This window comes from Tetrao urogallus (assembly GCF_951394365.1).
Source record: "Tetrao urogallus genome assembly, chromosome: 1".
Classification (NCBI taxonomy): Eukaryota; Metazoa; Chordata; class Aves; order Galliformes; family Phasianidae; genus Tetrao; species Tetrao urogallus.
Genome location: NC_136813.1, coordinates 126,489,975 through 126,502,177, shown reverse-complemented (window position 1 = coordinate 126,502,177; position 12,203 = coordinate 126,489,975). Strand labels below are relative to the sequence as shown.

Below are 12,203 nucleotides of genomic sequence, written 5' to 3'. Positions count from 1 at the left end.
CATTCGAGTTCTGAAGAAGTTACCTCACACTATTTAGATTATACATTGCATCCATTAGCTGCAGTAACATCCTATTAGGCTCCAGGACACTCTGTAAGTGTGCCTATATTAAGGCTATTTATGTAGAGAGAAAAAGTATCTTAGCCCTTATGTTTAGTGTACTAGATGCCTCATCATTTCTTTGTCCCCCAGGAGGAAAGATGCAGAAAACATGAATGCAGAGTTGAAAAATAATAACAACACACAACATTACCTTCCTCCTTCCCGTGATTAAGAGATACATCTAAGCAAAAATCGTACAGAAACAGCTTGCTAGTTAGAGCTTTCCTGTTAACAGTAACAGGAAAATACAGACATATATATTCATATATATTTGTTATATATATAACACACATATATATATATATATACACGGTTAGGCTAGACGGGCTGTGACAGAGCAGCAGGACCAAGGCTGTCAGGCTCACTTCCAGCCTTCTCTTCGCGCTTCTCAGAACGCGCGAGGAAAGGAGAAGCACACAGACGGACGAGGAGGGCACAGCCGCGGCAGCGCCCGGCCCGCCGGGGGAAGGGGCGCGCGGGCTGCGTCTCTTACTTGGGCCGGCTCCTGCGGTGCTGCAGCGGTCCCGGGCCTCCTCCGCGCCGCGCCCGGGCCCTGCCGCGGGCCCGCTCCGGGGAGGAGGGATAGGCCCCGCGGGGCGCCCTAGAGAGGGCCGGGCGCGGGCGCCTGCGGCCGGGCGGCCTCCATGCCCCTCCGCTCGCTTCCTCGGCGGCCGCCGCCGGCTCGACGGGGAGCGCGGGGCCCGACTCCGGTCTCCGCGCCCGGCGCCCGCGGGGGTGGGAGAAGCGGCCGCAGCCCCCCCCGCTCCGCCCACCCCTGAGGCCGCGAGACCCCCGCGCGGCCACTTACGCCGCTGGCGTAACGGCTCCCCCAGCGCTGGCAGGGGGAGCGCCTCTCCCCTCCTCACCCACTACCCCGCCGGCCCCGCCAGCCAGCAGGGCCCCGGCGGCGCGCCGGGGTCACGCAGCCCCCATGGCCTGAGCCGCCCGCCCCAGCGCGGGCCACCCTCCGCGGCCTCGCGAGATCCCGCGAGACCGCCCGCGTAGCGCCGCCGAAACGACCGACGGGGTAGCACAAGGAAAAGCAGACGGTAAGGTGAGGCCTCGCGAGACTTGAAGGCCGAGGGGGCGGTGCGGCCTCCCTCGCTCCGCCCACGCCGCCATTTGACAGCGGGGCGGGCGGCCGGGCCTCATCCGGCGCCGGGCGCTGCCGGAGCTGCCGGTGATGAGTGAGCGAGGGAGGGAATGAGGGGGCTGGGGGCACGATAATGGGCTGTTGGCGAGGAGGGCGGCGGGAGGTGGGGCTGAAGGGGTTGGTAAGAACGGGCTGGTCGGGAGTTGCCACCAGCCCTGACCTGTCTACTGTGTCGCGACAGGTGGGAGGTGTCGCGATAGGCCTGGCTGGGGCACGGCAGAGCTGAGGGAAGGCCAGGTAGCGCGCTCCCTAAAGCTCCTATAAATTATGGAGCTGTGCAGTGTTACAGAGAAAAGGAAGAACGAAGCTGTAGTAGAAGGTTTTCAGTAGTGAGGAAAGAGCAGAGGGAGGCTGCGGTGCTGGCGGAGCCTTTGTTTTGTTTTTTTTTTTTTGCTTTTTTTTTTTTTTGTATGGTAAAGTGCAGCCGAATTAGGTAATGAAAGCAATTAGTCAATAGCAGGAGGCGGCAGGAAATGAGCATGGGGCGGCAGCGTTGCTGCGCTGCCGGTGTTGCTGCTCCCGCTGCTACCTGTTGGCCCTGGGCTGTGGGGCAGCTGCGGGGTGACGGCTGTGCTCGGAGCTGGGGCAGAGGGCGCTGAGGTGTGCTGTTGCAAGTCCTCGTGCTCGCATATTAACAGTCGGTTTGAGTTTGGTATCTTTGAGTCACTGATCTTTCGTTTTTCTTTCCAGTGTTCAGGGTAACTCACGTGTTTAGATGTATTCTGTGGCAAGGCAGCTATTTTGTTCTTAATAGGCAGCTGGCTGAACAAGAAGAAAGTATTGTAACTGCCAAGAGTGAGGCTACTGCTGTGCCAAAAGGAATCCTAGTCAAGATTTGGGGCTTTGGATATCACGATGCAAACAGCAGACCTCCTCCTGGAGGACTCTGCAGGACTGCCAGAGCTCTCACACCATGATGTGGGTTTGGGGCTGCTGCCTGATTTGGGGCCTTCTGCCTGCACAAGATGCACACATGGCTGCCCCAGCTCAGTCACTGTGAAAAAGCCAGTCGGTTTTTGTCTCGTGCAGTCAAAATGACAGTACACGTTCATCCTTCCATGCACTATGTTTAAAATGTGGTGTTGATGCAAATTATCAGAGGTGTTAACTGCATTGTAGTCTGAATGCAAAATGTATTTTGTGCTCATGGGGAGGCCTGAGAGGCTTGTTTTGTAGTGGCTGGAGAATTTGTGGCCTGGGAATTGAGTTAATGTCTGCTCTCCAAATTCTGAAACACTGAGCTAATGAAATCAACTTCTGTAGCAGTTCAGTCATCTGTCATGGGAGCTCGTGTTTTGTCTGTAACCATTTTGTAGACCAGTGAGAATGTGAGACCAGAATTGGAAGGAGGAGTAAGACACAAGAAAAGCAGATCCTTAAAAGCAATGCAATATGTTGACGCCACCTGAAATGTTATCCTGAGTTCAAGCAGCATCTGGACAATACCCTCAGACGTATGGTCTAATTTTGGGGCTGTCCAGTATGGAGATAGGAACTGAATGTGGTGATCTTTATGGGTCCCTTCCTACTTGGAATAGTCTTCAATTCCTTTGTATGTAATATCAAAAAGAGCTCCAACTGCTAAGCCACAGTGTATAAATGAACTGCCTGTGGTAACACATCAGACTGCTGAAGAATTCGAATACATAAATATATCATATGGAAGTTAAAATCAAAGCTTTAGTTGATAAATAGGAAGGAATTCACATTATGAATGTTTATAAGAAATCTGAATATGCCAAAGTGTTGCTGCTTTTGAAAATACAGAAAGCACAGTTTAAAACAGCTGTGCTCTGTGCAGACCTGGAATTTGTTTGCTCAGGCTTCTTTGTCCATAAATAAGGCTTAATCTTTCTGTGATGGGACGGTCTGTAAGAGGTCATTTTGCACCATTTTGCATGAAGTAAATGTCACGTGCTCTTCTGAACATAGGAAATGTTAACAAAACTACCAAATTAAAATGCTCTGGGGACTTTAGACTTAGAAAGTTCAGGGGTTCACACAGGCTCTTCAGAGAGAGCACTGCAGACTCTCTCACTCACTTTCTCCCAGCCTAACACTCACTGGTGGGATGTTCTTGCTATCCTTGTAAATCATTGAGGAGAATGGTGAAATCTCCTGTGTTTGAAGTGTCTTTCTACTACTTACCTAGATGGTGGGAAGAGGTCAGCTGGGGATAACGTGAGGATTTCATCCAGCTTGGCTTTCTGGTCCATAGCGTGATTTGTAAAGGTGCCTAAGAAAGTTAGAAAACCAATTTGAGTAATTTTTTTCTGTAGCTCAGTGCTTGCTGACCTTGTAGGTTTACAAAAACCTCTCCTTCAGCAAATGTCCCAGCTGAGAAATGGATTTTTACAGTAACTTGTGAAAATTTCCTGAAACAAGACTCAAACCTTATGTGTTATTAATAAGCCTTTCTTATTGCTATTTGATTGCCAAAGAACTTTCAAGGAGTTGAAGTAGTTTTCCTTTTCAATCGAAAATATGCAAGGCTTCCTAAAAGAGAACAAAACCAAGAAGCTTGAAGAATCTCAGTCATTTGAATCTTTTGAGAACAGTTTTAGGGGAGAGGAAAAAAAATAAAAAAGCAAAGGCCCCTGCATTGGAAATCCTAGTATGTGCAAACATTTTGCAAGTTTAGGTAATTTCTGCTTACAGCTACTGTAATTAGAAGGCTGGTATTCTAACTATGCAGTCAGTTCTTTGTCTTAGCTAAATGGCTGTCTTGCTCTATCCTGTTGAAAACAGCACATTTTACAATTCATTTCATTCATTTTTAGACATTTTAGACATGAAGATGTAACACAGGCCTTTGGCTTTCTGAGTTTGCCCTAAGTAATTTTCCTCTACACTGCCAGTTTTAGTTCTTCTTTCTTTACTGATTTAATTAAAATCTTCCAGCCCTCTGTATCCTTTCTGGCATTCTCTTTTGTCTTGAATTTATACGTGTCAAACATCAAGAGAATATCAAATACTCTTGTCACAACACAGCTTGCTTTCATTCCTTTGGTGCAATACACGATCTCAACAGCAATTAAAAAGCAGAAAATGGAAAGCCTGACTTGCAGTATTTTTAAGCTATATGATTTTTTTTCTACTCCTGAAAGACAGCATGGGTCTAAAATGTCATCTCTCACTGTTTGGGGAAGAGGAGGATGTTGTAGTCAGCTGCTTCATACATAGGAAAAGTACATATATGCACGTGTGTTCCAGAAATAGTGGTTCTCTCTATAGCGAACGGGTGGTGGTGTGAAAATAATACACTTCTTTTCTTTAGAAATGAGTTGCACAATTGAGAAAGCCTTAGCAGATGCTAAAGCGCTGGTGGAACGGCTGCGGGAACATGACAACGCCGCAGAAGCTCTTATTGAACAGACTACAGCTCTTAATAAACGGGTTGAAGCAATGAAGCAGGTTTGTTTTTCAACTTTGTTTACTCCATCAGGAGTAGAACTTGGAAACACATCATTTGAAGTCATTTCTGTGGTCTGCTTTGCAATGTAGAATCAGTAGTTATTTGGTTAATCCTTTAATGCCATACGAAGTATTCTTATTGTGGGTGTGACGGTCATCTAAAATTAGGTTGTTTATAATTTTGTTTGATCCTGTGAGGAACTTTTGCCTGCTGTTCTAGCTTAAACATTGAAAGTTGGTGTTTATGTTAAGAGCACAGGTAAAAATGGGGTTAGTGTCCTGCAGTGGTGCCTTGTGTTTTGTTCTTCTGTAAAGTGCTACTTGTTTGATGATTCAAATGCGCAGATTTCATCAGACGGAGGCCCTGTCCTAGTGTCTTCTGTGTAGAATACTTTATCTTTTCACTGTCTCCTTTTCTTTCCAGGTAGCTTTTTAGGCTTATTCGCTATTATTTCCCTTCTGATGTTAAGCTGTCCAAGGCATACATTAGGTTGAGTGTGACTTTCACTAGAGAACTTCTGCAAAACATAAAGGTGTCAACTGTCTTTCCACTTGGAAGTTCATCCTGTCATTTCTGTTTTAATACATGTTAATGAGCCTGTAAAGTAACAAAATCCTGCATATTGAGGTTGGTACTAGATGATCTTTGAAGTCCTTTCCAACCCAAACAATTGTAATGCTCTATGATACTGTATGCTTCAACCCTGTGAAACTGCTCACGCAGAGGCTTCGTAACCTTATATCAAGAGCATCACGTTTACCGACTTGTTGAGAGTCAGGACTCATGCGTTTAGGTCCACATGATTTGTACTCATACACATGCTTTAAGCTATCAGGAAGCCACAGAGGTGTCAGTACCTCATGGCTATTCTTTAGCACGTGTTTGTCAGCTGTAATGATCTGATGGGGAATTTGACCTGCACCAGCTGAAGGTTAAACCGCGCCCACTACAGAGACCTGAGGTATCAAACTTGGTTTAATATGAGCGTCTCTGAAGGGCAGTAAGTTGACAACACCTCCAGATGTGTTTTTGTTTATGTAAATGAATTAAAATGAAACATTTGTCTTGCTGGCTATAGACTTTGGCTGACATTAGGACTGGTTCTTTGTGACTTGCTAAGTAACATTTTCCATTGGTTACTGAAATATGGTGGGTTTGGGTGTGTTTTTTTTTTTTGTTTGTTTGTTTGTTTGTTTTTGTTTTTTATAATAGTACCAAGAGGAAGTCCAGGAGCTCAATGAAGTAGCAAGACATCGTCCTCGGTCTACGTTAGTGATGGGTATCCAACAAGAGAACAGACAGATCAGGGAATTACAACAGGAGAATAAAGGTAAGATTAACATTCTGTCCTATTCAGGTTCTAGCCTGCACCACTCCAACCAGTGATACTTTCCTCACTGACCAAGTCTCAAAGAATATTTTATACAAGTTTTCTTCTAAGCAGAACCTGTCAGTTTAACTGATCACAATGTAATCTAATGCAAAGCCTAAATGTCTCAGCACCAGAACCGTAACTAACAAGAAGAGCTGTATAGAACATCTGATTCAGTCCATCCTTCGTGTTTGCTGTAAGTGAGGAGATCTGAATATTGCTTCTACAATGTAACTGTCTATATGAAGATATGTTTTCCCGTTACTTAAAAATAACAAATGTGGAAACAGTCAGGAAAAGTTGAGTTATAAGCATAGTAGTATAATTTCTTCTGAAATTCCATACACTAGGAATTAACAAATGGACAGCAGAGTCTCTGTTTCTGACTGAACGAGGAGATTTCTTGGGCAGACGCCACTGAAGTATTTGAGGACACAACCAAGATTTGATGGGGGAAGGAAGGGGCATGCTAACTTAGGGGTTTATTTCAGCTTTCTCAGGCAGCAGTATTTTTGCATTGTGTTTCATTTCTTCTCTGATAAAGTTTAACTGAACATCAAATTTTGTTGGTAGAACTACGCACGTCTCTTGAAGAACATCAGTCTGCTTTGGAACTCATAATGAGCAAGTACAGAGAACAGATGTTTAGGTTGCTTATGGCAAGCAAAAAGGATGATCCAAGTATAATAATGAAATTAAAAGAGCAACATTCCAAGGTAATTACTTTGGGTTATTGGTTTTAAGGGCTTTTTTTTGGTTGTTTTTTTTCTCCACTAACATGTAAGTTAGTTTGTAATGGATCAACACAAAACTTGCATCATCTCAGTTCTTATATTATTGTACTAACTAGTCCTAATGAAACACAAACAGGAAAGTTGATCCATCAGTAGGTCAACCTTACCAGCTGCTGATATATTTAAGCTTTTATCAAGTAGCATTTCATTACCTTATCTACTTAATTTACTTCTGCTTTGCTTAGGTCTTTAAGGCAACTGCTCACCTATAGTTCCATGTCCCCATAGATCTCGGTCTAAATGCCTCAGATTGCTGTCTGAGTGGAAGGAGTAAGCCAAACGTTTAGCAAAACAGTATTAAGACATTTGATTGGGTATCAGTGTTATAAGTTAGCATTATCTCTTGTGTATTTGATACCTTTGGTACCTAAGTTAATCCTTTGGAACCAAGGCAAGAAAGTAAAATATCAGTCCTGAAATGGACTTCAAAATTTCATTTAGAAACACTTTTATGGATTCAAAGCTTGGGACAACAAAATAATAATAATGGAAAATAGTGTTATTTAAGCAGGAGATTTGGGATTCAGTATTTTTATTAAGTTGGACCTCACAAATATACTTGATAAAGAGGATTTATTACCCTTTCCTGACTCTTACTATTTCTGGAATTTTGTTATTTATCCCTCTGATCAATCTTCACCTCCAGTAAGACTGAACAATCTTGAAGCAGTCTTTAAATACTTCTTACCACATTAACAACGAATTCCATAATGCCTAAGGAGTCAATCTCAATGTTACCAGTAATCACTGCTTTCTTAAGTGGCAGCTGTCAACTTCAGTGGCTATTTACAAAATACTATTTAACTCATTACTTTCTGCAGATCAACAAGTACCTGCCTTTAACAGAAAAGCAGCTTCTTTTAGCATTCTTGAGTGCATGAGGATTGCTAGTAATGAGCCTAAGCATGCTGTTTGATCTCCTGTTAGTGACCTTGTAACAGGCTCTAGATCATATTGATCAAGATGCCACATAAGCTAGCCAAATGAGGACAGCTGTGTATCTAAAAGCCACTGATTCCTTCCCAGTCCTTCTCCACGATACGTCCTTGCCAGCTCATTCTTTTACCGCTGATCACAGCTTCCTTTCAAGCCAAATGTATTCTTTTAAAAATCTCTTGAAAAACAACCTTCAGTGAAGGAAAAATGCTCCATGTGCTCATTTTCACTGGAAACCGAGAAGAATAGAAAGATTTACAGCAAGTTCTTTCCCTCCTCCCCACCCCCTTCCCTGACTTCCATGCTGCAAATGAACACTTAATGAGTAAACAGCTAAACCACAGCTTTGGCAATTGAAACAGCAGAAAAGGATGGGAAGGGCCAATGTTCATTTTTAATGAAGTGTGTTGTTGCTCAGACTGTGATTCCAGGCAAAGGAATTCTTGTATGATAGCTTAATTGTTTCTGTGAGTTCAAAGGCACGAGGATCATCTGCTAGGTGTGTGGACTTCCAGTCAAGTTCATAAGTTAAATGCCATTTTTAAGTTTAATCTGTACTGTTCTTCAGTGTAGATAACAGCTTTCAGTCCTACTGTTCTTTTTCTAGTATTATTTAATAAATGTTGTGAATTTTGTCCAAAGGTCAGGCTAGACAAGAATAAGCTGGTCTGTTAGTAGATTTGGAATAAGAAACAGGTTCAAAGACTGGAAAAATTAAAAGCTTCTGTAAATACATTAAAGTATTTGGCTTAACTGAACAGCAGTGAATGCCAAAAGCATGGGCTCTTTATCTACATTTTCAGGAGAAATAAGTAGAGGTTCTATAAGCACTTCCTGCTGGTATGCTGGCCAGAGAGAAAGTAAAATATCATCCAAGCCAACAAAGGTCCAAGTAAGATATCACTTCTTTGCAAACAGGGAAAATTATTTAAAATCTAACACATGCCTGTGTTAGTGACTCCTATCACCCCTCTCCTGGCAGTGGAACAAGATGAGCAAAGAAAACTACTGCATTTTTTTTTTTTTTCCTTCCTTCATGAATTTTTCAGTGAGAAGCAGTAATTATTTATAATAGGAAAGTACCTTATCAGAGTTAATTAGCAGACACAGAGAGGTCAGGCAGGGCACAAGGGTGTTTCTTAGGGTTCAGCAAGGACAAGGCTCTGGAGTCCAGATCCCAGATAAGCTGAAATTGGAAATGATTTGAGCAGAAGGACCAGAAAAAGGGCTGAGTTTCCCAATTTATGGCATAGTCAGGACGACAGCTTTGCCTGCTCTTTCTAAGAGAGAAATGCCCACCCATGAGCTAGTACTGCCTGTACTTGTGCTTAGTAGACTTGGGACCAGCTTTCAAACAGGTTGCATATGCTGCTGTGCTCAGATGAAGTTGGCCTTTCTGCACATCCGGAAAGACATACATCAGCTCCTGCAGTACAGGAAGTTCTTGCCAGAGCAAGTAAGTGGCTGTCTAACAGCCATCTGGGTGATGTGGAAGCTGTCAAAGGAATAGTCATTTGGCACGTTTTCTTCTGTAAAATTCCTGAAAGGGAACTGTATGGCAAATCAGATTGATTTAAATGAACAGAACTGCAGTGCTTGCTCGTGCTGTAGAGTTAGTGCTTCTTTGTTTAGATCTGTGTTCACATTTTTATTACGTGACACAGCAGTTAAAATGCACATTTAATGCTTTGCTTATTTTTAGTAACGAATAAAGCTTATCTTTTTATCTGTATGGCTTAGGAACTGCAAGTGCACGTGGACCAAATTACAGAAATGGCAGCAGTAATGAGGAAAGCCATTGAAATTGATGACAGGCATGGCTGTAAAGAGCAGGAACGTATCATTCAGCTGGAAGTAAGTATGAAATCAAAGCAGCGATGGCGCAAAGAAGGATTTGCCTTCCTTCACCCTCCCAGTGTGAAATGCTCAGAATTGACTGTCAGACAAGAAATTGTGTTTACATACAGATCAGGGTGTAGTTGTCGAAATAGGGAAACTTGTCTACCACTTATTTTGGGAGCTGCGGAGCAGGTTACCATTACCCAAATATGTTCACGGAAGCTTTAAAATGTGCTGCATGGCTCTGACCCTACAGTTCTATCTTTCTTGTACAGTTTTTCAGTACATTGGGACTTAGGAATAGCCAGCTTCTCATGCATCCACTGGCAGTATCAAGGCCAGCAAAAAGATAGCTGCATGCTATCTATCTTAATTAGCATTAGATAATTAGGTTACTTAGGAGAATTAGTTTGATGTTGTATCATCAACACCTGATGGATCTGAGGGGGCCATACCTGACTTTAGATTGGCCTTTGCTGCACTGCCATCCTTCCAGAACTCGGGAGCAAATCACGTTCTGTGTTCTTGTAGTAACTTCACTGAAATTGCCACAAATCCCCAAGATGTTGATTCAGACTTTTGCTTTGGTCACCTGCTTGATTTTCCAGATTTCCTCAATATTAAATCATTTCTTTTGTTAAAGGTTTTTCCAGTGTGCCACCAATTTGGTTGCTTTCTTGTAAGACTTTGTGGAACCAAGTCACACGTTATTAATGAGTGGGGAACTAGGTGGAATATTTAATTATTTCAAAGTATTTTTTAAACTCAGTAAACTCTTCAGTAAAGAGATCTTTTCCATTTGTAGTTCTGTGGTAATCTGGCATGTAAAACAGATGCTGCTTTGCACACTTACCTTCTGGTATAGTTTGTTTTGTCTAAAATGCTTTTGGTTCTATTGTTCCCATTGCTTTAGCATTACTGAAACTCATCCCTTAGTAAGAGAGTAAACGTTATCACAATTACTGAGTTACTGTCTCTCTCTCGAGTTATGGGATCATTCACTCATACTGCTATTTTGTTGCTCATCTTTTGCAAGCATGTTTGTAGCAAAGGGAAGGAGAGATCCTTTATGTAGTTATTTCAACTTTCTGGAGTTCTATTAAATGCCTTTTTTATCCCTCCGTTATAGCAAGAAAACAAAGGCTTGAGAGAAATTCTTCAGATAACCAGAGAATCATTCCTGAACCTTAAGAAAGAAGATGCATCAGAGAGTACATCCCTTTCAGGATTAGTAACAAGCAGTGATTTGAGCCTGAGGAAGAGCTAAAGACTGTGGAAGCCAACAAGCTTTAATTGCACACTTTACAAACGGAATATCAGGGGTCACTTGTCAAGCACTTGTTACTGAATAGGGCACCAGCAGGCTTATGCATCTCAAACTTCGGTTTAGTGGCTTTTATACCGTGTAAAAGAAACTCCAACCGGTATTCTATAAATACTATAGTGACAGATTAATTGCCATAGATCTAACTTCAGTAGGAAATGGATTAATGCACTTAAGGAATTGGGAATTATTTTTATATGAAGTCATTTTACAAATAAAACACATAATTTCACTTAATTTATATAATTTATTGCTCGGACAAAACTTCAATGCAGCTATTATACAATAAATGCGAGATTTAAAGGCTGATCTCTGGCTAAAAGACAGTGGCTGACTATGCTTTGTGCACGATCCATCCTTCGTTTTTCCTTTTAGTAAGTTTTTTGAAATTCAGCATTTAGCAATGAGCCTCTTTTAATGCAGAGAGCTGGCATAAAGCTGAAGGATTTCTGCTAGCTGCAGGCTGTCCTGTTACAATGTAAGGCCAGTTGCTTCAACATAGGTGATAATTTTGCAGTTGTATTTACCTTATGAGAGAAAACCAAGCTCAGTTCTCTGTAGGTGGCAAGCTGCTGGAGTCTCACGTATTTCTTTGGGGATTGGCTGCCCAAAGTGGGAAACAGCAATTTGAAAGCACCTCAATCTATAGGCGGAGAAAGATAACTGGGAGAAGGAGTGGTGAAGTTCTATGGCAAAGTTGGCAGCCTGCACACCTGCAAATAGTATTCTCCCTCTTTAAGTACTACATAGTCAAGGAGCTCAGCGGGAGCTTTCAATATGTTATGCTGACAGAAAGATGCTTGCTTTTTTCCCTGAAAAAGCTGCAGAGGTGAAAAGGAATTAGCGCTTCTAAAACAAGAAGTAGCTTGCATTGTATGCCTATACACCAGAAGTGCTTCATAAGATGTATTTGCCATAAAAGAGGTGCTGAAATAATTCACATCTGGCTTTTGTCAGACTGCTTCTGCTACTTGTTCAAAGTGCTAAGGCTGTTGCTAAGACTGATGTGTATTACCACATTTTGTTCAGCATGTTACTGTATTCTTGGAATGTGTACTTGAAGTACAGCAAAAACAGAAGACTGCAGATCTACAAATGGTATACACGCTTTGGTATTGGGGCTGTTTAATAACTTACCTTGCAAAATGAGTTGAAGACTACAATCAGTTATCATTTAAACAAATTTCATTTTCAGTTACAACAATGCGAATGGAATTGAGCGCTAAGCACTGTCAAATGTGGCAGTTTTAAAAACAATGTTGATTCAG

The 12,203-nt window shown here is 42.4% G+C and overlaps 1 protein-coding gene across 1 annotated transcript; it reads left to right on the top strand.

Moving 5' to 3' along the window:
* Positions 1 to 4,534: 4,534 nt before the first annotated feature.
* On the top strand, positions 4,535 to 10,878 carry FGFR1OP2 (FGFR1 oncogene partner 2; the record flags this gene model as incomplete). The annotated part of the gene is made up of 5 exons (XM_079543184.1): positions 4,535 to 4,669; positions 5,883 to 6,000; positions 6,616 to 6,758; positions 9,513 to 9,626; positions 10,741 to 10,878. The coding sequence occupies 5 exons, from the start codon at positions 4,535 to 4,537 to the stop codon at positions 10,876 to 10,878; spliced, it is 648 nt and encodes a 215-aa protein (XP_079399310.1).
* Between the last annotated feature and the right edge of the window lie 1,325 nt (positions 10,879 to 12,203).